The sequence below is a fragment of the Anopheles coustani genome, chromosome 2 (genome assembly GCF_943734705.1).
Source record: "Anopheles coustani chromosome 2, idAnoCousDA_361_x.2, whole genome shotgun sequence".
NCBI classification, from domain to species: Eukaryota; Metazoa; Arthropoda; class Insecta; order Diptera; family Culicidae; genus Anopheles; species Anopheles coustani.
In genome coordinates, this window is record NC_071289.1 from 39,056,019 (window position 1) to 39,081,180 (window position 25,162).

The 25,162-nt window shown below is 44.3% G+C and overlaps 4 protein-coding genes across 8 annotated transcripts in view; 3 read left to right on the forward strand and 1 right to left on the reverse strand.

Annotated features, from left to right (window-relative positions):
- LOC131261866 (phospholipid-transporting ATPase VD) overlaps positions 1–16,878 on the forward strand; it is a 48,872-nt gene extending 31,994 nt beyond the window's left edge. For 3 of the 4 annotated variants that reach the window (XM_058263711.1, XM_058263712.1, XM_058263713.1), the window contains exons 4-13: positions 8,817–8,997; positions 9,078–9,257; positions 9,332–9,456; positions 9,911–12,152; positions 12,599–12,769; positions 12,847–13,032; positions 13,117–13,317; positions 13,398–13,585; positions 13,670–13,810; positions 15,529–16,878. In XM_058263711.1, coding sequence (XP_058119694.1) covers positions 8,817–8,997; positions 9,078–9,257; positions 9,332–9,456; positions 9,911–12,152; positions 12,599–12,769; positions 12,847–13,032; positions 13,117–13,317; positions 13,398–13,585; positions 13,670–13,810; positions 15,529–15,574 — 3,661 coding nt within the window. In that variant the 3' untranslated portion in view covers positions 15,575–16,878. The remainder of the gene's footprint in view (positions 1–8,816; positions 8,998–9,077; positions 9,258–9,331; positions 9,457–9,910; positions 12,153–12,598; positions 12,770–12,846; positions 13,033–13,116; positions 13,318–13,397; positions 13,586–13,669; positions 13,811–15,528) is intronic. The other variant, XM_058263714.1, reaches the window with a different exon arrangement.
- Positions 16,879–17,300: 422 nt separating this feature from the next.
- LOC131263292 (uncharacterized) lies at positions 17,301–19,868 on the forward strand. 2 transcript variants are annotated; one of them, XM_058265468.1, is made up of 3 exons: positions 17,301–17,379; positions 17,469–18,766; positions 18,829–19,868. In XM_058265468.1, exons 2-3 carry the CDS (start codon positions 18,193–18,195, stop codon positions 19,284–19,286), a joined length of 1,032 nt encoding a protein of 343 aa, XP_058121451.1. In that variant the 5' UTR covers positions 17,301–17,379; positions 17,469–18,192; the 3' UTR covers positions 19,287–19,868. The 2 variants fall into 2 exon arrangements, with proteins under 2 accessions (XP_058121451.1, XP_058121452.1); XM_058265469.1 differs by having other exon boundaries at positions 17,303–17,379; positions 17,476–18,766.
- On the reverse strand, positions 19,703–23,624 carry LOC131263291 (DNA topoisomerase 3-alpha). Its single transcript, XM_058265467.1, has 4 exons — positions 23,453–23,624; positions 22,739–23,372; positions 22,413–22,670; positions 19,703–21,889 (listed from the first exon to the last, which is right to left on the reverse strand). The coding sequence occupies exons 1-4, from the start codon at positions 23,615–23,617 to the stop codon at positions 19,926–19,928; spliced, it is 3,021 nt and encodes a 1,006-aa protein (XP_058121450.1). The 5' UTR covers positions 23,618–23,624; the 3' UTR covers positions 19,703–19,925.
- A 401-nt stretch (positions 23,625–24,025) lies between these two features.
- Positions 24,026–25,112, forward strand: LOC131266691 (uncharacterized). Its single transcript, XM_058269299.1, has 2 exons — positions 24,026–24,490; positions 24,561–25,112. The coding sequence occupies exons 1-2, from the start codon at positions 24,151–24,153 to the stop codon at positions 24,929–24,931; spliced, it is 711 nt and encodes a 236-aa protein (XP_058125282.1). The 5' UTR covers positions 24,026–24,150; the 3' UTR covers positions 24,932–25,112.
- Positions 25,113–25,162: the final 50 nt, after the last annotated feature.

Here is a 25,162-nt window from a genome sequence, read left to right on the forward strand (position 1 = left end):
GGTGGGTCGAACGTGGGACGGGTGGGTCCCTGCGCGTTCGGGAAGGGCTGAATAATAAATGCGATAAGTGCCACAATTATCAATGAACAGTCCGAGCGGCCGGATACCGGCAGCAAACTCAAACGAAGCATTTCTCCGAACCTTGACCTGGTGCGCGAGCATCGCAATCTGGGCATTACCGGACCCACCCATCATCATCATCACCACAATCATCATCGTTGTAATCGTTTAAAGTAATTGGTGTGTTTGGGAATTGACTCTCGCGGTCACAGTGCGGTTCGACTTCGGTTCCGATTTGCGATTTCAATTTCCTTAGCCGATAAGGAACGTCGATTTCGATTGTCTACGGCACGGGGCCAATCAAGGGGCATTGCATCGAAATTATTGCTAATGGCCAATAACGATGTGCATTTCCCTTTTCCTTATCTTGTTCGGTGTAATCTCTTGTTGTCCGGTCGTAATGTTACTTGCTCCGCAACTGAAATGCACGATACGAGAGTGTGTTACGTTGGCAACGAATCGATCTCATCGTCATTTTCATGGAGGCAAAACTTCTTCCGGATTTTCTGACGAACGCCTTGCTTCCCGAGTGTGACATAAGAAACGCTACGTGGGCATTTTAGTGTCGCCTCGTGGCTAACTTCTTCCTAACGTCGCCGAAGCGACTTATTGCGCCTGGTTTGCGGTGCATTGTGATGAATAAATGTGTCCGTTTGCTTCCTTCACCGGGCGGAACATTGCGCATGGGTGGGATTTCCCACCCCAACGTCCGACTCATGTCAACTCGGTAGCAACTAGCTCTCTTGGGGGTGTGGATTCATACCGTTCGATTGCGTCCGGTCGGCCGCACTTCTTCACCGTTGTTGTCCCACGGCAACTCCCCACAAGAGAGCCAATGTGTGGCCGATTCATCCTTTCACCGCCATGTCGATCTCGTTACCGCTCGCTTCCTATAAGTTGGGAAATTCCACGACTATCTTGCCGACGACCCGCTTAGCTCAGCGGGAAACGGGAACAATGTTTGGACGGAAATTGTCTTAATGCTCCGAGGTGCGGTGGTGGTTAGATCATTTGTTTACAGTATAACAAATTATAAAAGAAGTCATTTGTGGTGTGCCGCGCCACGGCCCTCCGTTGGCTTTCCCGGGCCGGACGCGGAAGGTGTGGCGAGCAGCAGCAGCAGCGAGCACGGCAATAATCATAACAACAAAGTGTGTAGGCTTGTGGAGTAAACGATGCTTCACCAACATCATCGCCGTTCGACGGCAGCAACGACGTGTCTTTCCTCCTCCACATCGGAAAGGTGGAAGATAAACGGTTTGCGCATCGATGAGTATGGAGGAAAATATTGTCGTCCGTGGCCGAAGCAGGCGGCACTCCCACTCGATAGGCCACGTCTCGGTGCTTCGCGCAACTGGAGTTTCCTAGCTTTCGTAACATCTTCACGTTAAATCAATATCGGTTTGCTTCGCCGGAGGTTTTGAACAAATTCATTTCAGTTTGGGAACAACTCCCGCCAAGTTGTTTTTCTACTCAAAGGCATTCATTCAAAGGAAAATGAATTAATCGAAGATGCCCCTCCGTTGCATCACTGGTTGTCCATGTTTTCCCTGGATCGAGTACTGTAACCATCTGGCACAAATGCTTACGTGTTGGCGTGTTATCTCCGTCGGTCGCGGATTCAGAACACACTGAGTATTGACGTATACATGACGGAATGCAGGTTTGCTTCGAACGAGCGACGACGTGTCATCAACTGCCGTGTCCGTCGTCTTATACTTATCCTCCATCCATCGACAGTGCGGAACGGTGGTAGTTAACGCTAAATGACTGATCGGTCATAAGTCAAACAGACGCGATGTGTGGGCGAGCCGGAGATTGTATTTTTACGGCGGTTAATATTCACATCGCTTCTCCGGTGGGTTAGGTCTAAGAAAGGGTGGTTTTGTTGCTAGCAGTGCAACTGTTTCATACATTTGTTAACTACATACATTTTATGATAATTTATTTTCATACTAATCCTGGAAAAATTATGGGCAGTTTGCGGTTATATTTTATATTTTTTTTCAGATCAGGGCAACGATTTTTTTTTTAGTACTGGGCTTTTAGCTGGCTGTTTTTTAGTATTTTTCGGGGCAGATAAAACTCAATCTATCCAACATTATATTCGACTTTCGGTTTGCAAATTGAAACAAATGTTTTCGAACTAAACGTAATTAAACATTTACATTTTAGGATGTTAATGTGTTAAACTAGTATAATACTGTATTTGAAACATCAAAAAATGTTTCTATATTTTCCATTTTAATCTCGTTCAATCTTACTCCGTAGTTCATCTGCAGCAAAAAATAAACATATGAAATGAAAAATATCGATAGTAAGGAAGCGACGGTTTTCTTTTTTATCGGGATTGTTGAAAATTTAGTTTCTTTTACTTTTCCCCTATTTTTAATATTCAAAAATAAACTTAGGCTAAGTTTAATTTCGCCAAAGATTATGGTATATGAAAAACAGGAAAATATAACATTTGAATGGTTTATAGGATAATCAGCGAGAATGAATCATTTTACATTCCAACAATTTAAACTCATGACGTATTCGGGGGTCTTCACTAGTTCCTTCCGGTGTTTGTATATTTCTTTATATTTTTGCATATTTGCAAAATCATTCTGATCCTATCGATTGAAGTAAACATTTTGTAAACATTTTTCTTCCCAAATCAAGTTAAACGCAAACAAGAAACACAGCCGCGGGGGGGGGGTCCGCGACAGCCGAGCGGTAGCGCCGGTTAGAAAATCGGCCCATGAGCGCCGAGGCTCAGCACCTCGACGGCAAGGGTTCGAATCCCAACCGAGACCGGACCCTCCCCTGTACGAGAGGACTGACTATCCACGTACAACAGGGAAACAAGTCTCGTAAGCCCTTAACGGGCAGGCATGACCAAGAGGTCGTTACGCCAAGAAGAAGAAGAAGAAGCAAACAAGAAAGCAACAAAGAGACACACATGGATACTTTGTGGTCGAATTGCGATTGTGAGCAGGGCTAAACACGGCATGAACAATGTAAAGTTACCCCCATGTGGTGGATAAGGCTTTGCCGACCGTTCGTCATCCACCGTTTTGGCATCGTGTCACATGCGTGAGCGAACGTGTAGGGCGGAAAAAAGGATCAGCGTTTACGCTGGGCACGAGCACACGTGACCGAATCACTCCAATATCCGCACCAATTAGTGCCCTCCCCCAGGCCAGGGCCCCAACCCCTCTCTGCCGAGCCACATTGCCGGAACTGAACTTGGGCGGCATTGGAAGTGCATATCGAAGGCGGCATACAGACACACACACACAGAACCGAGACTTGCACTGGCGGCTCGAATCGATGGCTAAAAACCTGTTTTTGTGGTCTCGTTTTCTTTTTCGTTCAGTTTTGCTGCTTCGTTTCGTTTCATCGCGACCATACTGGTACCGGACCTTCCTCTCCTTTCCCGGTTGCTTACTAACTACTGCCACGGTTCAAGGTCGGTCCGCGGCCGCCTTCAATTCGTTTCGCACAACGGCTCCCGGAAGTGAACGTACACACACTACCTACCTGGGGGGGTGGAGGGGCCCGAATCGAGTAGGAAATGTGCGCGTTGTTGCACCGAAAACCTAACGACTGGCCAGGGCTTGAGCTGCAGCATTTTTTTCTGCCATTGCGTGACTCGCGTTTGTCACCACTTGGCTTTCGTTGATTTTGCGCCCAGAGAAGGGCCCTACCGGACCGTCCCCCCGTTCCGTGTCCCGCCCGCTCGGCATGTGAGGAGAGCCCCCTGCTTTGGTTCGGCAAAGCGAATTACCTTCACGACACCGCAGCAGTGCGGACCCGACGATGGATGACCATGACCGAGCGTTGTTGGTGTGCCAGTGTCCGCGGATGGGTGGGGAAACCTAGCGAGGGCATCGGGTTTTTTTTCTCTTTTCCTTCCCTTGCTTATATGATGGGCTATGCTCAGCGACTCCAACCAGCGTCCTCCGTCACGTGAGCATAATGTTCCGGCAATGGCAATGTGCGGAAGTCACATACATACACTCGCGGCACACATACCGACTCGCCGAGTCAGTCAGCCGGTCAGCGTGGGCCAGTGAAAGTAAATGGTTCCCGCCGCCATTACGCACCATTCATCATCTGCATGCTTAAGCACACTGACATACAAATAATTTCACCTTTCTCTTGATCGTTCGAAAAATTGTTTGTGTGTTTACCATGAGGCTGGTGATGGGCAACGAGCAGTTCGATTTGCTCGATAATTATAACTCATTTTTATTATTTACGGTAAACGTTGACATTGTTCGACAGTCGTCATTACGAGTGATAAAAAACACGTATAAATTCCCTTGAGAATCCAAATTGAGTTAAACTCTAGTTAGTCCTTGTTGTTAAAGTGCATCAGTTAGAAAAACAAACCATAAGTCAGTTTCTAAACGCGTTTCTAAAGAAAGAAGATGTTACAATTAATGCGATGAACACTTACTTCAACCAATTAAGAAAAAAGGCGTTAACACTAGAAGACATTGATTTGGAAGCTTGCCCGAATGCTTTTTAGGGGTCATTTTGATCCCTATTTTGAAAACGCTATAACTTCACTATTTTTGAAAATTTTTATATCGGTAAATTGTTACTTTTTAGTATATTTGTTCACTATCTTTTGGCGTTTTTAATTTTTTGATTTATTTTTGATCGATGCGAATCGAATTTTAATTCTTTTTAACTTTTATTTTTTTTCAAAATGTATCATTTAGATTCAAAAAAAAAGTGTGCGCTATAATGCTTACATATTAGATCAATTTTTAAAAATAATTTCATATTTTTCAGATTACAAATGACGCCACAAATTGACCTTGAATTAACGGATTTTAACTACACGTTACTATGGGAAGTGGCATTGTTTTCGATCTTTGTGGTTAATTTATGGCGTCATTTATAATTATAAAAATTTGATTTTAGTTTTGAAATTTTCCTCAACATACTAACTTTCTAACGCACACCTACATTATAGATTTTGAATAAATAAAAGCTGAATAAACACAATTTCAACCATTTGCTTTACACCGAGCTACTAGCCAGAATGATGAAGAAATGCATCGAAAACCCAAAAACGCCAAAAGATAGTCAACAAATAATCTAAAAAGTAACAGTTTACAGATTGGTAAAATCTTCAAAAATAATGAAGTTATAGCGTTTTGAAAATAGGAATGGGATGATCCACATTTCTTTTCGATTTAAATTTATTCTCGGTGTATTTCATTGTACTGTTTGTTTATTATATTACAAAATAACACATACGAAACACAGTAATTTTTTATGCTAACCAAAACACTGGAAACTTCTACACCTTCCTCTGCTACACACTTAATCTTGTAATCTTGAACCTTCCGCATCGTGACCATGTTGTATGTAGTGTGTCCACGACCTATGTTCAATTGCTTCCTGGCATTTGCGCGCACCGTACGTCAGAATAAGCAGCACTCCATATTGAACTTCAATGATTCAGCGACCCCGGTATGGGCCGATGAGACGGGCGGGCACGAGGGAACATTGAGACCGAGCTTGCCCTGGCATGTGCATGGCGGTCGCGCACATATAAGCATAAACCTTGGAACGGCCGGCGGGAGGCTATCGTCCGCGTTGAAGAACACCTTTCCGTGCAGCTGGATATTAAATTCCTGTTGGTGCACTACTGCTCACGGTCGTGTACGCCTGGCGGGGATGGGGGTACACCGGAAGGGGTGGGGAAAGCTGGCATGCTTGCGACGGTAATTTGTCCGCTGGAAAAATGGAGCGTACCCGCGAAGGCAGAATTGTCGAGCCAACCGAAAGCTCACTCAAACTCGGTGTCACACCAGTAAATATCAATCAAATGGCGACCGCAGAACCACGGAACGCGGGCGAACCCAGGCTGGCATGCGTCCAGGAGAAGCCACGCGATCGGCGTTGGTGGATGGTGTGTTGTGTGGCCGACGAGCGATGGCAATCATCATGTTGCCGGGGGGTTGTTTTCTTTTTCGTGCGCGGAAGCGGCACCATCGCCACGCGGTTTACATTGAACTTTTCCACACGCGCCTCGTTCACTTTCTTCTTCCGTGAACGATGCCGGCGCGCAACCGTGCCAATGTCAGAGGCCAGATTGAGCAGCCAATGCAGCGAGATGTAGTGGCGCACTGCCACCGATGGGACGGCCAAATTGGCCGCGAGTATGTTATTGATTCGGTGCGGTTCGATCTTCAATTGCGGGAAATGTCGTGGCGATTTGTTCGATTTGTTGTTGTCCGCTTTTCACTTCTTTGTAATGTAGTTATTTGGCAACATACATTTATTTGTTTCGTTCCGCATTTTGCTTGTCCTTAGTTTTGATTGAATTGAACATGTTATTAGTTTTGCTGAATCCATAACCACCGGTTTATGAGATGATAAACTCTTACTTATTTCACTTTACAATGGAATTGTAAAAACAAGTTTTGTCGCCATGTTTACCAAAAAGGATAAGCGTCAGTGTTTTCGTAATCAAGCGCATGTGTAAAATGACAAATTTGTAACCAATTTACGAAGCGTTTTATGTATGTTTATTAAGTATTTGAAAAAAATCTCTATTCATTGTAGTTAATAAACCATTTGATAGTTTAAAATTGGCAATCGTCAAACTTGGAAAAAAATTGTTAGTGACAATTAGAGTTGATGATACATCTTTTGTTACGCAAAATGTTGAGCAAAACATCGATTGGTCTATAAATTGTCCAGCACAGTGTGCAATAGAAGTCTATTTTATTCATCCCGTGCCATTAAATTGAGATCAAAAATGAATTTGGGTTTTAAACATTGAAATTGTATCTTACAGCCGTTTTCTATATACTTTGATAAATTCGTGAGACCTCACACTGATTGTAGCAATCATTTGTAACGACGAAAACAGTTGGTTTAGCATTTTCTCCACTAACATTTCTATTACTTTTTCTCTTACCCTATTTATGATTATTTGAGTGGAGCATAGAAAACATTGCTTCCATTAGTTTCACTCGATGCAAAAGGCGTACCAGTTTCAAGTGTTTTCCCGGTTCGCTGCGGCACTTGACATTTCAAGGGTCTGCCTGTGAAATGTGAAAGAATCCATTCGCTACAATTTTTTCCCCCGCGTCTCGTTTGATGATTTCCCATCATAAACGGTATGCAACTTTCATTGGTATCGATCTGACCGTGTCCTGGCACGCTACTTTCGCTAATAGGGCACTACGTGATCGTCCCGTTTTTTTGGTATAACCCACAGTAGTTACATACCAACCTGACATCTAGCGGAATTTCCCACACGGTCATAGTCGTTCCTGTTGTTCTGCATCTCGCGTCATGCCGTGGATCCATCCACACATGTCACCCAGGCACCTGGAATGCATTGCAAACGGTGGTCGGTCGGTCCGACCCGGTTCAGGGTCCGTCTGCCCGTTCGGTCGGCAAGAGGGCAAATAAATCCGCGCCAGCGAGGATGAATGCATTATTGATGGCGATACTCCGACAGGCAGCAGGCGGCGGCCCCTGCTGCACGATGGGCGAACCGGTGGGTAAATGATTGAATAAGTAATCGAAGGAAAACATCTATCATGCTCGAATGGAGAATGGAAGGGTGGCATTATTCGGGCGGGCAAGGTCTTATTGTAACGGTCGGTTCTTGTTCGGCGCAGGAAAGATCACGACGGCAGGAGGGGACAATTTTGGGTGACCATGGGAGGGAACGTCGAGTAATAGATGGTTAAATAATAATGGATACATTTCATACGTCGTCGCATACGTTTCGGAAAATGCCAACGGCATGGTTTGGCGGGCAAAGAGGCGGGTTTCCGAAAACATCATTCTTCAATAAAACGAATAATTAAAGCGTTTCGTGCCCCAGTAGTGGCGATCGAAATGATTACGTTCTCGACCCCATCAATAGCACCGTTGTTTTGTATGAGAAAAATGAAAATTAATCCCCGTTACACTTGCTGGTGGTTGCTAATATATCACGAAGCCATTAAAATATAAACGAATGCGAACGTGTTATCAATATAAAGTTCGATTCTTTATCTTACTTTGTAGTGTAGTGTGCGGTGGAAAAATCTCATATGAATGTCAGCAACGCTTTCGGCACGTGATCAATAACTGCAAGTTCGCTCGCGTCCCTTTTAACGTTTTCGAAAACTCAAAACTCGATAACAGCAGCAGAACAACGATCCAGAACTGGCCCAGATAAAGGCCGTGATTGATTGAACCAAGAACTCGTAAAGACATTGTAGTTGACCCATTTGACACTCAGAGGCGAACAGCCCGACACACAGTACGTGCTTGAAATTCTAACTCGCAAACCGAGCACGACGATGGTGACGACGACGACGACGACGCCAGTCCCCTCCTAAGTTGGGTATATCGCCCCGCGACTTGAATTATGATTATCGAACAGGCGGAAGATATTGTAAACATTCCTAACTGTAGTTCGAGGCGTGCCCTCGCCTTACGCGCTGATACGTCGTGGACCGATCGCGTCCAGCGCTGGGACGGAATGTAGTTGTGAACTTTTGACCGTATGAATTAATCTATTAACACATTCTGTGTTGGTCACCACAAAAAATCCTCACGACACAACGTTCCGGTTTGGTTGTTTGTCGTCGGATAGGAAAGGAAAATTCGCGCCACACTGTTCACACCCCGGGAACGTGATGAGAATAAACCATCTCCTCCGGTCGCCGGGAGAGGTCCGTCGATGTCATTGTACGATAATGATGTCTAACGTGTAACTTTCTTTTTCGCATTCTTTTCAGCGAATCGGAGCGGTACAAGAAGGTCCTCTGGCAGGATGTACGCGTCGGCGATCTGGTGCACCTCTCCAACAACGAGACCGTCCCGGCCGACATACTGCTGCTCAAGTCCAGCGACCCACACGGCGTCTGCTACATCGACACATGCGACCTGGACGGCGAAACCAACCTGAAGCGACGGCAGGTGAGTGTGCCGAATAATGCATACGTCCAAACGGTTCGAATGCGAACCTTCACTTCAACTAATGTCCGCCCCGTTCGCAGGTGGTACGTGGATTCGTGGAGAAGCAGCACATCTTCGCACCGAACAAGTTCACCAGCCGCATCGAGGTGGACGCGCCGTCGACGAAGATTTACCGCTTCCATGGTGCGGTGATTCATCCCTCGGGCGAGCGCGTTCCGGTTTCGACGGATTGTCTACTGCTAAGGGAAAGCCGTCTCAAGGTATTGGTTTGATTCGAGTGGTTGGATTTTTTTTCAATTGTGTTTGACACCCGTTTTGAATTTCTTACTTTTAGAACACGGACTACGCCGAGGGAATCGTCGTGTACGCTGGTCATGAGACGAAGGCTATGCTCAACAACAGCGGGCCACGATACAAGCGGTCCCGGATTGAGCAGCAGATGAACCTCGATGTGATATGGTACGTGCCAAATGGTCCCTGTCTGTTTGGTATAATTTAATATGTTGAATGACATTTTTCATTTGTTGCTAAACTGCATTGGTACTACTGCAGAGTTTTCCAAAATCAATGCATCATTAGGGGAACAAAGTAGATTAGTTCTTCTATTGAGATCGTAGACAAAGAATATTTCTATCGATAAAGTAGTGGTCAAAACATCAAGCATTTTATTTCTGAACTCAAGAGTAAAAAATCAGGTTTGTAAAGAAATGAGAATGTGTTAAATATGGTTGCCAAATTGATTGCTTTCTTGTGAGAAGACAATAGATGTAGCGATTCTCTTTACTGATATAATCAATCTAATAGAATTAAAAATAGGAAGCTAGTATGCTAGAGTTTTATAATATTTTTTTTTCGCTCACCAAATGTATGTCTTTGAACTCACTTATTTAAATATTTATTTTCCCACCCACAGGTGCGTTATCATCCTGATCGTGCTGTGCATCATTGGTGCCGTCGGCTGCAAGCTGTGGCTTTCGTTCTACGCCGACGGCTCCGACGAGACCGAGGGCAACGGCGATGCCAACAACGACACATTCCGGACACCATTTCTCCCGTTCAAGATCAGCCCCGATTACGAGGGGCTGCTAGCCTTTTGGACGTTTGTCATTATCTTGCAGATCATGATACCACTGTCGCTGTACGTTACGATCGAGCTGTGCAAGCTGATGCAGGTCTACCACATACACAACAACACCGAGCTGTACGATCCGGACTCGAACAAGCGCACCGAGTGTCGGGCGATGAACATCACCGAAGAGCTCGGCCAGATACAGTACGTGTTCTCCGACAAGACGGGCACGCTGACGGAGAACCGGATGATATTCCGACGGTGCACAATCGTCGGCGTCGACTACAACCATCCGGAGACGGAGGAGGAGAAGGAGATGAATAAAATCGGCGCTCCGGTTCCGATCCTGCAGCCAAATCTTAGTCTGCTGGAAAACTTTCGTGGCAGCACGCAATCATCGTTGGAGGCGAGTCCGGAAGCGAGAATGGGTGGTACGGACGGGGCTTCTTGTGAGCCGGTGGGCAAGCAGATACAGGAGTTTTTCCTCATACTAGCCATCTGCAACACGGTGGTGGTAAGCGCTACTCCCCACCGGGACAATATGAATGCAAGCGGTGTGATAGAATTGAACGATAGCGACACGAGCGTAACGCTTGTTCGTCCGGCGTTGGTAGACTCGGACGGAGGCAGTTTACCGCTAGCGGCCGAGCAGACGAACGCATCGGTTGGGGATCGGTACGCGCGGCTCACCGAGTCCCGCTCGATCACACCGTCTCCGCCGCCCAGTGCGCCCAGCTCGCTGCCCCTCAAGACGACCCACGTGCCATCGCTATCCCCGATCAGTAGCTCGGCCGAAACGTCACCCATGTCGGAGAGTCCTCCTATGCGCATCAAATCGATGACCACACCTACGGCCCGAGTGAAATCGCTCGTTGCTAAGCTAAGCAACGTGGCGAGTGGTTCGCGTGGGGCCAGTGTGTTCAAAAGTACCGACCGGAGTAGCACGGGCAGCGGCACGAGCACCGGAGGGGTGAAGAATCGGTTTTCGTCCACAAACAGCAGCGGTGCGGCGGCAAAGTTTCACAAATCCTTCTCACAAGGCTCCTCGACGACGTCTCCGGCTGCCAGCCGACCGATCTACGAGGCGGAAAGTCCCGATGAACTGGCGCTCGTTAATGCTGCGTTCAGCTACGACTGCTGCCTGGTGAATCGGAGTCCGAACCATGTCCTCGTCAGCGTACCAGGCGAAGGCGTGATCGAGTACGAGATGCTGAAGGTGTTGCCATTCGACTCCGCTCGCAAGTGCATGTCGGTCGTAGTGCGGCGCTCCGGGACGCAGGATGTGGTGCTGTACACGAAGGGCGCCGACAGTAGCATCATGCCCAACCTGGTACCGTGTACACCCGGCTCGGAGGAGTATCGGTTGCGGGAGCAAACGCAACATCAGCTAAACATTTACGCACGCCAGGGATTGCGCGTGCTGGTGATGGCCAAGCGTAAGCTAGACCCAACCGATTTCAGCGAGTGGTACAGCAAGCACGAGGAGTGCGAACTGAGCATGGAAAACCGGGAGCGTAAGATCCGCGAATCGTTCACGGCGCTCGAGCGGGGACTAACGTTGGTCGGCACAACCGGCATCGAGGATCGACTGCAGGAGGGCGTGCCTGAGACGATCAGTTCGCTGCTGCAGGCCGGCATCGTAATCTGGGTGCTCACGGGCGACAAAGCAGAAACGGCCATCAACATCGCGTACTCGGCGAAACTGTTCAACTCGCAGATGGATATCCTCAAGCTGACCGCACGTTCACGTGACTCGGCCGAGGCGTCCATCAACTTTTACCTGAACGAAATCGAAAAGCAGCTGAACAGCAACGGCGGCAGAACCTCGATCGATGATGCCGATTCGTTTGATCAGCTGGACAAAACGCGCGCCCTCGTCGTGGATGGGAAAACGCTCACGTTTATTTTGGACCTGCGGTCGAACCTAACCAAGCCATTCCTAAGACTGACTCGGTACTGCGCCTCGGTGCTGTGCTGCCGAGCGACCCCGCTCCAGAAGGCGTTCCTCGTGAAGGTGGTGAAGGAGGAACTCCGGATCAGTACGCTCGCGATTGGAGATGGGGCGAACGATGTTTCCATGATACAGGTAATGAAAAATTGATTCGATACCACCCGCTTTGCTTTAAACTTGAACACAAGCATTGCACAAGCAATAAGGTGAACGTTGCATAGGGTTCTTTATAAATCATTGACTAGCAGGTGTTGAAGTGAAAGGCAGCCTTTTTTCATTTGCTTTGTGCTCCAGAATTCATATAATCTTTTACATATTTTTAAAATTGTTTGATTCTTTTAACGTACATTCGCAATAATCATAATATATGTAAGAAAATTATATACTCATCATCAACTACAAACGAATAACTTAACAAAAAATAAATCACGTATAGTTTTTAAAGGTGAATGACATTGCTGTTTTCAAAATTGTAATGCTTAAAAATATTATAACAATACATTGATTGACCGAGTTGATTATAAACTGATTTGGAGACGATCATACAACCTAAACTCACATCTATCTCACTCTTATTACAGATGGCCGACGTTGGTGTTGGTATTTGCGGACAGGAGGGCATGCAGGCGGTGATGGCATCCGACTTTTCGATTGCCAAGTTCAAAATGCTTGAGAAGCTGCTGCTCGTTCATGGCCACTGGAACTACGATCGTTTGGCACGGATGATCATTTACTTTTTCTACAAAAATGCGGTATGAATTCATGTTTTAATGCTGTGTGAATTCCTTTGTGTGTTACTAACGCTTTCTATTGCATCGATTTGTTGCAGGCATTTGTGTTCCTTCTGTTCTGGTATCAGTTCTACTGTGGGTTCTCCGGTGCCGTCATGATCGATGAGGTGTACCTGATGATTTACAACCTGCTCTTTACCGCCTTGCCACCGCTGGCGATCGGAGTGTACGACAAGAAAATCATAGATGATCTACTTTTAGCATATCCACAATTATATCAACACGTAAGTAGCTGATCGGAGGGGATCGTTGCGACAAGCCAAGATATACGGATTGTTAAATATTATCCCTGTTTTGCGTCCACCCAGGGTCGCCGGGGGAAAGGCTACAAATGGTCAACATTTTGGATAGTGATGCTCGACGCCGTGTACCAAAGTTTGGTGATATTTTTCGTAGCGAAGGCAGCGTACTGGGGTTCGGATGTGGACATATGGGTGTTCGGGACGACAATCACGTCCTCCTGCCTGTTTACGATGCTGCTACATTGTGCCATAGAAATAAAATCATGGGTAGGTGTGGAGACGCCGGATGCTTTCGTCCAGTTGGTTTTTGGGTGGTAATCGATTTCTTCCTTCTTTCCATGTTGCAGACCATACTACACGTCCTGTCGATCGCGATCAGCCTCGTGTCGTTCTACGCGTTTGCGTTTGCATACAATTCGGTTTGCGTGACCTGCTTCGGCCTGCCATCGAACTACTGGGTGATCCACATGAGCATGAGTACAATACAGTATTACCTGATAACGTTGCTAACCGCTGTACTTGCCCTACTGCCACGGTAAGTGTCCATCCAAGACTCGCACAACAGGGGTCTTTCAAATGTAAAACCAGTTCTAAAAGCTTACCCGTTCCCCTCGTACAGGTTCACCTACCGCGTCGTCAAAAACACCCTCTGGCCATGCGAGGGCGTGCGGGTGACGCTGCAGTATAAAGAAGAGAAACGAAGAGGTGAGAATCTGCTGGTAACCTGGTCGCGTTCGACATCCGCCTCGTCCATATTCAGGTACTTAACACACACAACCTCAAGCAACCACTCGAAATCCAGTACGCTGATCACGAGAAAGCGGTCCGCGACCGCCGCCGCCGTCGGTGGAATTCTAGAGCGCAATGCACCGCGCCAACGGTTCGGCTACTGATGGGCAAAGTCCGTTCAATCGCCGTGCGCGGCCTGCCGGAAGATGTGCACACATTTGCCGCCATCCCATTTTCCATGCCCTTGCCCTTCTACCCTCTGCCCATCTATTTCTCCCAAAATCGCTTGTTTCTGGTTCACTGAAAGACGGGAGCAGGAGTATGCGAATTGTTAACACAGCTGGGGTAAATAACTTTTCATGCTTTTGTGATTTATGCTTTCGTTGGTATGCGCGTGTTAAATACTGCATGATTCTACTAACTTAGGAAGGCTCCTTAGGAATCAAACATTTTCCTTTTTCTCACTTTTGCAAGTTAAAACTTATTCTAGTTTTGTTGTAGGTGTTTTTCATTGTATTATATATTGTACTCTAGTTTTGTGGTAAGTACTGTATAGTTGTACATTTCTATTATTCGTAGATTTCTACGATGCACAGACTTCTGTTCTTTTATTATTTGTTACACTAACCCAACGTCATGTGTTGTACCGAAGCATGTGCTGCATCTCTATTTTATTGTTTATGGGTTAGGAGAACTATGTCAGGATTCAAACAGCAGAAATTCAGAGACGAGTCTTCGCTTTTTACAATATTCTTTTAGTATTCCGTTGTTAACCTTGATTTGGTATTATATTTCAATTAGTTTATGTTCTTAAACAAATGTTTTGTTTCTAATAAGATGGATTAAAAACAGTAAATTCATCTATTTCCGTGATCCAACTCGTTGCTATTTCAAATTGCCACTAATTTTCCTTGTTTTTGAAAGTATTGTATAATTAATAAGTTGCCAACTACAAATTCAATCTTATAGTGGAATACATAATTTTAAAACCCCTCCACAAAAGGTATGTATGAAATATGTGTTTATTAAAAGTAATTTAATCTTAATTGTTATCCTAAAACCTTCATCACTCACATTTCTTTCCATTCTCACCGAATGGGTTTCTCATCCTTACCTAATAATAGTCAACTTCACTAACTTTTGCCTTCCTTCAAATTATTCTAAAATGTGTGCTCATGTTGTGCTGGTTTTATTTTTTTAGTTTTTTAAATATTTGCATTTTTATATATTTCCATCAATTACACTTGTAGAGTTTGAGTTTTGTTGTGATGTTGTGTGTTGCGTTAGGTTTCCTAAAATATGGCTGAGGTAAGTTTTCCGAGTTTATCTTCCCTTTTTTCACGATTATTCTTTCATGGAGTGTGTCACATTGCTCACTTTTGTGTGTTTTTTAAATTTATTTTAGACTAGTATTTTGTAGAACTAAAAGGAACAGCGATTATTGAAAAAGAAAAATAAGCTGGGTCTGTTCCAGGACGAAGTTGTAAAAAGGATTTTCAAAATGACCCCCCATTTGGACCACTCGTGTAGGGTGTGTAATATTTATATTGTTTTTTTATGCTGTGCCTGTTTTGTTTGCTGTTTATTGTCGGTTGAATTGGCACAGCTTTGGTTTTGCTTTGTTTCTATATTGGAAACAGCCTGCGGCTTTACCGTCAGGAGAGCATTTTTCTCAATGCCAATGCTACACGTGGTAACTGATAATGATAATATTCTTCCGCTCTTCCTTTCATACCATTTCCATTACAGAACCGCCCATCACAGGACTTCGCATAAGACTGTAATGAAACGGTAGCTGGAAATATGGACTGTTGGAGAAATGTGTCGAAATCACTGCGCACCGTGAAGGAGTAGATGATGAGTCAGTCTCCATTCCAGCACGTACGTCGGGGCCGCACTAACTAATGTGATTGACTGTGAAGAAGACAAATATGCAGAGAAAAAAAAACGATGAGATAATCGGAACAGAAAGTGTCTCAATTTTCCAGTGATATCCAAAACAATCAAAACTAACGAAACAGGAACATTGTTCTGGCGGCCTTAACACAATGCTAGTTGACTGAGTTCAGGCTAGCGAACAAATACATATGTCAACATAGTAGATAAGTGCAAACTGTGCGTTTGTTCATATCCTAACACTGAATGTATTAACACGAACGAATATTCTCGTGCTCTTGTGTAAATTTTTCTATGCTTCTTTCGTTGCATCCGTTCCTCAGATGTAACGACTGAGTTATATGCTTTATGATTGAGAGGAACAAACTATTCATTGTCTTAGTATGCGTAAAATATGTGAATATGAAAGGAAAGTCCAAGGGAAAGGATGTGTTAAATGTGGATACGACCACGGCTGTGAAAGAATGTTTATTGGAGTGCCCTAGGAATGAACTTGAGAAGCGTTGCATCATGAGCATCGGTAGAAAACCAAGGACTTATCAAATGATTAATCAGCACATGCAAGGTACTAGTGTAGCGTAAACGAAACTAGCTAAGATGACAATAAAAGGTAAAAACAGCCGTGACTATGAACTATAAAGAGTATGAGTAGAGGAACAGCAGTATGCATTTAATTGAGATAAATAAGAGACGAGACGATAAGTAAATCAAGTTGGTAGACGTCTAATGGCTATCAAGTGCCTCCTGATGGCTGAAGAAAACGCTTCGTTCACGAGTAATTCGATATTTAGAAACATTATTTATATGTGACTGCTACAAGCAACAAAGTTTACAACTAGACAAAACTAAACCCATCATGAGACACTAATTCAATAACAAAACCAGGTAGAAACATCGCTTCTAATGATACAATATGGGTGGTTTAACGCAAATGTGAATTTCGTAGAGCTAACCAAGACGAAGGAAAGCTTGGCAATACCTGAAGCGATACATAAGCGTTATAAGCGAAAACTTATGCGGTGTATCCCGTTTTAAGTAATTACTTAGCTATTGCCCATAGTATCCTAATGCGCTGTACATAATGTGAGCAAACTATGCAACTAGGGAGCATCCAAAATATCAAGAAGGCAAAATTATGATAACAGACAGCAACACCGCTGAGAAAAAGATGAAATATTTTTTATACAATGCGATGGAAAAGAAAAAAAAACCTTAATAATTTTTTTGTGTCAGTTTTTTATGAAAGAAAATTTCAATATCAACTTTCCAATTCATTTTTCAACCAATTTATAAAAACAGATTTTCATATGTAGTTAGAGTACAGTGTTTTTTTGTTGCTATTTTCGCCAGAACAGTAAAACAGATGCTTCTATATCCTATATTGTCAGTTGTACAATTGCGTCTAATATTCTTTATATAATTCATTGTTCTTAGCAAATAGCTACCTGCATGATCAAATAATCGGTTTGTGATTTATTCGTATTGTATTCGTCGGAAACGCGACTTCTGCTCCAAATTCAAATTTTTTTTCTTGAAGCAATATTACATACCCCAAATTAATTTGAAAATTACACCTGATTCAAGTATCCTTGGCTTTTCAGGCGTTGTCAAACATTACAATATAGTTACACCTTCTATTTTCCATGAAGCGTGGTGCATACCATTTACTTCTAGGGGTCATCAACAATTCTTGTAATTTGTTTGGTAAGTGAAGGCCGAGATTTGTGATGCATCTATTATAAATGCTCACTAATATTCACTAATATATTCGTTTCTTGCTTCCTTTCTTGCAGAAATAAGGCGCAGTATCGTAAACACAGCCATGCAACGCCGGCAAATACCAACATTCACATTCAAGCTTAGTGATTTAAAAGAGTATGAAATAGCAAAACAGGAACGATTAGCAGCTAAAGCAGCAAGTATGGAAGAAAAATCCGTAAAAACCGGTGACGGAACGATGGATCAACAAAACGCAGGCTCGTCGCAAAAGTCTCAAGATAGCTAATTTCCATAAGACCTACAGTAATTTACGATTAAATGTAAGATTTGTGAATAAATAGGCCAAGTAATTGATTTTTTGTAACAAGTTAGGCTATTGTGAGCTTTTTACAATAGATATTTGAGAACTAACAACATGCCGATTACTCGTATCATGACTTGCTAGGTTTCCCCGATTGTGATTAACGAATTTGTACAAAGGCTGAAAGGTTGGTAAAATCGGATAACATGATGACGAAGAAATATCGTATTTGCATTCTTTCATGTAATTCCTTGACTAGTCGTTGATATATTGCACGTCCTTCTCCCGCTGCATGGTCTAATATGGCCAATCCAGTGTAGAATGGACCTCCTCGAGACAAACACCAACAGCGTTGTTTACAAACAACGTGTATACAACCTGTTTTTTCCGTAAATCGTGAGCTATCCATAGATGCGGTCGAGAGGTTTTGTTGATAAACATTGATTGCAATATTTGCATCCTTTTCCGTAAGCAAAAATAACGCTAGTCGATTCAAAATGAAGCCTAGACGCACGTTTATTTCCTGCCAAGAAAAGAAAGGCATCATTAAATCCTACCTTAATCAGAAGAAGACTACGGAAATTGCTAGGATAACGGGATTGAAGCCAGGGACCGTGTCGCAAATAGTGCGAAAGTATCTGAAAACCGGTAAAATCGAGAAAGGTAAAGTTAACAGTTGCCGTCGACAGCGGAAGCTATCCGAAGAACAAATCGCTCAGGTACGGGCATGGATTGAAGAAGACTGGTCAATTTCACTGAAACAGTTGTCGGATCGATGCCTGCGAGAATTTAACATCAAAGTGTCGAGGACAACTTTACATGGCTATAAGTTGCCTGCCGCGTACAAGTGCGAAGCCATCAATTGCAACAACAATAGATACTTTGTGACCAAGTGCAAACTTGATATCACATTCCATAAGTTTCCCGAACCAAGTGATCTGCTCGAAGCGTGGATACAGTTTTGCCAGCAACCCAAAGGCTGGAAGCCGTCCCAGTGTTCAACTGTCTGTTCGAAACACTTTAAAACCGAAGATTTCATTCCAGCATCTCAAGGAAAACTTCGTTTGAATGGTAAGTAATTTTTTTCGAATTTTACAAAAATAGTTTTTTTTATTTTTATCTACGTTCTTTAGCGGTTCCATCGATATCGTATCCAAAACGAAGACGTTCACTGGATTGCCAGGTTCCATTGGATAGAACGGAGGATGCGTCAGAAAAGGAGGAATTTACATGTAACGAGGATACTGCACCTAACGAGGAAATTACATGCAATGCGAAGATTACAAGTGAAGAGCAGCAAACTTGTAACGAGGCGAACATTCGTGGAGAGACAACGGGGCCCGCTGATACTTCAATACTCGAGTGTGAATTGTGTAGTAAAAAAGATGCAATTATCGAAGCCAAGGCTCAAGAAATAAAACTGCTTTGGGAAACGATCAAATTGCTTCAAAAAAAGCAAATGAAAACGACAAAGCATGAAAAGGTATCTAATCAAATAGATGATTCAACTCACCCTGATTTAGAACCGCAAGAAATTGAAGTGCTAGAACCTTACATCGATTCATCGGATGAAGATCAATGGGAGTATTAGAACGGACCACCCATTCATCGGATGACGAATCGAACGCAAATCCTCAACCTTGTTGTATCTGATTATCCAGTTGTTGAGAGTTCCATACCTTGATTGCAATGGCTGTTTAAATAATCTGATGAGATTACTTGCAATAAAATACAATTAAAATCGACAAAAGAGTTTTACAATGTAAATTAATTCAAAAAAAGGCAAAATATTGAGCTTAGAATTGATTCCATGATGCACCTTTCCTCGACCATAATAACATTCTAAACTCAAAAGACTTTTGTTAGGCAATATTTTTCTCATCAAGCTCAAGAGTATTGAACAAAAAAAACATTAACCAAGTACAGACAATCACAAATATTTTAACATGAGATTAAACATAACATTTAAACAGAATTTGTATTTTATGGGCAGAAGTAGTAGGAGATAGTTAAATATGTTCTATCTTTATTGTGCATTTCATCGACACCATTTTTGTAATTATATGTAGTAAATTTTTGTATAAAAGAATACGACCCATTTTTCACTTAAACTGGTTTTGTTAGCATAACGATTGAAATATCATTAACATTTTCATGTGATAAACAAAAAATTATCACCATAATAAAGAAAATCCGTAAATAAAAACAGCATGGCAATATTTTTATTCCATCAATAATCTGGAGCCTCATCTCGCTGAGGACATTTGTTTTTTGTGTGACCTTCCTGCCGACAAATGCCACATTTGCGTTTCCGTCCCGCATTCGCACCGGACCCTGACGCGGCATCGTTACTACTTCTCCCCCAGCTAGATCCACCCGACTGCCCCCCGCTTCCCCAACTGATCGAGCCATTCATTCCTCCCCCACCACCGCCACCCGCGGGGGGTATATTTTCATCGCCCCACTTAAAGAAGCCACACTTATTCGCCTGATTCGGGCAGCTGTAAAATGGTCGCCCCTTGTTTGGTCCATCCTTTTTCACCGTAAACCGCACGGCTGGTGTTCCACAACGGCACATGATTTCTTCATCGTCGTTGGCGGTTCCGAACGAGTTGCGGGAATTGTTCGAACCGCTGTTCCAGGTGGACGGTTTGCCACTTGCGTCCCCATTACCACCGTTGGATGGTGGTTTGCCCCACCCGGATGAAGTTCCTCCGCGTTGGTTCGACGGTTGACTTCCACCCCAGTTGTTGGACGAGCCTCCGGATGGTGGAGCTGTCCATGAGTTACCCCCAGGAACACTGTTCGATCGTCCTATGCCACTGGATGTGCCGGAAGTTGTACCTTGAGTCGTTCGCCCGGCCGTTTGATTATTGTTTGTACCGCCCCATGGAAGGTTGGTTGATGGTGTGATATTAGGGCGTGCTGGGGGAACCCGTGCCGTGTCCGTTACTGCACGCACTACCGCAATTCGCCGCACCGATGACTCATTGATGTTGAACAGCTCGCGAAACTTGTCATCGCAAACGATGCACATCCGATATTCGGTCATATACACACTCTGCAGAAGCCCGTAGTAGCGCATGTTACGGAACTTTACGATCAACTTTTTGCTGCCACATCGCGCGCACGTGTCGTCGGTAACGTTGATTTCCCTGATTGCATCATCGAACCATACGTTGTTTTTGCACTCGGGAAACGAAACACACCCGAGATAGTACCCTGTGGAGTCTCGCTTTTGACGGAGGCACATCTTTTCGCCACACTTGGGGCATTTGCAAACTTCCTTCATCGGCGTGGCACCTATCGATATACCTCCTCCACCGCCGTCGTCCGGTGGTGGATCTCGCGGCGTTTGATTGAACCGTTCCCCAAGGGCTCGATCAAGGGCGCGCGCCTTTTGCGACATGATCCGGTACACCTCCTTGTACTTGGCGATCTGTTCCGCGAGCACATCGGCCGGGTTTTTGCGACCCTCGCAAATAAGCTTGAGGTCCACTTCGAGCCCGGCCCGCAACTCGGGATGCGCCAACCGGAGCTCCATCATTTCGTACCCTTCGACCAAACCCATCCCCAGCGTGCCCGGTACGAGAAACCCACGATCGCGCTCACCGATGTAGCCGCGTTCCTTGATCGTGTTGATATGTTCCGCGTGCGTAGCATCTGTGCCGATGCCGTGTTTTTCCATCAGCGCAATGAGGTCGGCTTCGGTGAGCATGTTTGGTGCCGTCGTTGATCCTTCGTGCAGCCCCAGTTCGGTCGGCTCGAACGTGTGGCCTACGCGGTACGGATGTATTTCCTTGGCACTCCACCGATCGTACGGGTACACCTCGAGGTAGTTCCGCTCGTGAATGCACAACCCGGAGGCGCTGAACTCCTCCTCATCGCCGACGACCACGTTGACGATCGTTTCGGAGCCGGTCGCGTCACGGCTGACGCAGGCGAGAAAATGACGCGCGATCAGTTCGTACACGCGCCACTCGTCGCCGGACAGGTTGGTTGGGAGTTTGGTCGGATGGATAGGCGGATGGGCTTGATCGGACTTTTTGCCATTCCGCGGGTTGACGCCCCACTCGAGAACTTTCTCGGCAAACGCACCCCACCGGTCGCTGCTAACCTGCGCCTGCACAAGCGGTGCCAATTTCATATCCCCGGTAAACATGTTGGTTTCCGTACGCGGATAACTAATAATACCTAAATATGGGCGAGAAAAGAGATAAAGAAAAATATTATTAAAAATGAAAAAAAAAAAAAAACTCGGTCGTGGATAAGCGATTCTTGAACACAATGATAAGATAAGTTATGAATTTTCTTCAAGAACACTAAGAAGCGTTGTATTAATGCAGTTAAAAATGAAACTCAAATGATTATGTAAAAAGTTAAATCACAATTTCGTTTGGGAATGGAATCGAAATGCAAAGATAGCATGTTGCTAATAAAGTGGATCCGTTAATTAAACAAATGGTTTGAAAATGTTTTCGATACCAATGCAATTTCTAAAACGTAGGTCGTTTAAAATGATTTAGTGGTTCTGATATTAAATTATTAAAGAACAGCAAACAGCAAAACAATTGGGCTAATAAAAAATAATTCAACAAATACTACTACGTAGTTCAGCCTCCTATCAAAAATTAGATTGTAGAACAGTCTGATATTGGACATTGCTTCTGGATGCCTAGGCCTGATAACAGATTAATTTTTGAAGCCAGCATTTTACCTTGAGTATACAGCTTTTCCGCAATCGTCATAACTTGTTTGGCGCTCAGCTTTAGTTTACGTGATCCCAACTTTTCCAGCTCCACCGTGTCCATCGGTGTGGGTCGCCATTTATTTTTCGGTTTTTGCGTAACGTTCACAACCTTGGCCAGTGGATTGGCCTGGCATAGCATCAGGTACGCTTCGCAGCACTGCCTATCGAACAACCGATTTCGTGACCAGTGAAACTCGACGGTTAGTTCCTCGATCGTATGTGTTACTAAAACGAAGCAAAAAAAATTAGATTTATTATAAAAAAAAAAACCTGCACCGAATGTGAAGACGTACGCTTTATCTTCCAGAATTGTTGCGGTATAAAGTTTTCTATCTCCTTGTACCGCTGAGCGACAAAACCGAGCGTCGGGATCTGACAGCTTCCGTACGATACCAGATTGTTGGAAATATCCTGCGGAAAAATCTTTTGCAATCGCAGCGTCTGGTAGCGCGTGAAGGCCGCCCCTATCCGTAGGTCAAGCTCGCTTCGCACATTCACCGCATCGCTTTGACGTTGGTCCGGTTGGATCAGGTTTTCAACCGCTCGCTTGATGGACGGAGCGGTGATTTCGGAAAATTTGGCACGTAAAACCCGAATCTGCGGTTTGATGGCGCGGCACACTTCGATGATTTCGAACCCAATGTTTTCACCCTCTCGATCGCAATCGGTCCAGATGATCAGGGCCGCACAGCCGCGCGTCTCGCGCTCGAGCGTTTTCTTGATCTTCTCATAGTTTTCCGGACAGAACTTGCGGACAGGTGCATCGAATAGATCCTCCGGGCTGCAGCTTTGCCAGCCACGAAAGCTCGGTAAAAACTCCAAGTTTAACAGGTGTCCTGAGACGGATGTCATTATCATTTGTACGCTCTGGCCATGGAGGTTGTAGTTGAACTCGTATATTTTATTGTACGGTGAGTAGCCTTCTCTCTGTGCGGGGTAAATGTGGATGTTAGTTCCGTAGGATTTCTTCCTCCCAACGAATAAGCAAGTATACCCTTTGAACCTACCCTTTGAGCCGTTCCACGGGACAACAAACCCGCTATGGTTTTCGCAGCATCATTCTTTTCAGCCACGTTAAGGTACTTCATTTTCGAGACACATTCACTAGCTAAGAATCGAAATTGTAGGCAGTGTTTTAACGGCGCTAAACAGGTTCTTGAAAAACGTAACATTCACCACCACCGGACGATTCTGTGTTGTGAGGTAATATAATTCCTTCCAACTATGATGTTTACACTTTTTAAACCAAGAGTTCCGAATGTTCGCGCCATTCATTGTTTACATCATTAGTTGTCAAAAACAAACATGCAAAATAAAACAGGTTGCATTACAATTTCACTTATTTGCAAAAACACCATTGAATTTTTTGACCGACTTAAATGCTGTTAATTTACGCATAAAGATCGTTGAATAATTTCGTAGTTTAAGACCTACAAATGAAATCTGAATCTGAAATACACGTTCCAAACACAAATCATGTACAGATAATTCTGTTACTTACTGTAATGTATTTTTATCTCTCTGGCAACACTGGACCATGTGCTCGCCGGTTGTCATTGTGATCAGAAATAAACAATCTGCTACTTCTTAGTAGCTGTGATAATTGATCGACGAATGAATAAAATCGCGTGTGCAAATCACTTTGCTAGTTAGCTGCCATAAATAGTATTGCAATAAACACTACGTTTTATTAATCTATTGGAAAATGAAGAAGTTTGTTCCAAAACAAGCATCGGAAGAATCAGAAAATTCACCGTCCGAGGATCAATCAGAAAACGAGGCAGATCTGCACGAAGATCAATCAGAAAATGATGAGGACGACGACGAAGACCCGGAGGAAAATGACGACGAGGAAATGGAATCCGAAAGTACCGAATTACCGAAGAAAGTTCCCAAGGTAACACCGTTGGTGAAGAAAAAGAAAAATAAAGCTGGCATCGTGTACATCTCCAACATTCCGAAGCACATGAACGTCACCGTGCTGCGTGGATTGCTTGAACCGTATGGCGAAATCGGCCGGGTCTATCTAGAACCAGAGCGCAAAGGTCAGTTTAACGACGAGAAGAAACATTGGTCCATAACAAACAATTGTAAGAAGTTTTTCTCATTTCCCAGGGCGTAAAATACGTAAGAAAACGGCTAACGGTAAACAGGCCATGATCAATTACACCGAGGGATGGGTGGAGTTCGTACATAAGCGAGTCGCCAAAGCTATAGTGCCGCTGCTGAACACTAAACCCATAAGCACGAACCGAAAATCTGTCTTTTGCGACATGCTCTGGACGATGAAATATCTTCCGAGGTTTAAGTGGGTCAACCTTAGCGAACGGCTAGCGTACGAACGGGCGGTTGCACGTGACAAATTACGCACTGAAATACGGCAAACACGTGCTGAGGCATCCGTGTTTGAGGCCGCGGTTAGCTCGAGTGCAGCGTTTAAAGCAAGGGAACGGTCCAAAACAAAACAGCGCAAAGAAGGCAAATAGATGCTGTTACAAATTGTAACTTGAGATTCGGAAAAAAAACCTTTTGTGGGCTAATAGGAATAAGTTAACTGAAAGAAAAATATTACTCATTCAACTTGTCTTGAGTCTTGAGGTTGCTTAACAAATTTTGGAATTCCCAACGTTATCACGCGTTTCGTAACTTGACTTCGATGTTCATTTTTATTAGTATTTATTAAAAATAAATGGTCGTTTACGCTTCATAGATCAAAT

Bases quoted from the DNA above. Each gene is read 5' to 3' on its own strand.
- LOC131263292 (XM_058265468.1), top strand. From the start codon at position 18,193: ATGAAGCCTAGACGCACGTTTATTTCCTGCCAAGAAAAGAAAGGCATC. The intron at 18,767-18,828 runs GTAAGTAATTTT...TACGTTCTTTAG, and splicing joins AGGAAAACTTCGTTTGAATG to CGGTTCCATCGATATCGTAT.
- LOC131266691 (XM_058269299.1), top strand. From the start codon at position 24,151: ATGAAGAAGTTTGTTCCAAAACAAGCATCGGAAGAATCAGAAAATTCA. The intron at 24,491-24,560 runs GTCAGTTTAACG...CTCATTTCCCAG, and splicing joins TCTAGAACCAGAGCGCAAAG to GGCGTAAAATACGTAAGAAA.
- LOC131263291 (XM_058265467.1), bottom strand. From the start codon at position 23,617: ATGTTACGTTTTTCAAGAACCTGTTTAGCGCCGTTAAAACACTGCCTA. The intron at 22,671-22,738 runs GTACGTCTTCAC...GCTTCGTTTTAG, and splicing joins ACAATTCTGGAAGATAAAGC to TAACACATACGATCGAGGAA. The intron at 21,890-22,412 runs GTAAAATGCTGG...GCCCATATTTAG, and splicing joins GGAAAAGCTGTATACTCAAG to GTATTATTAGTTATCCGCGT.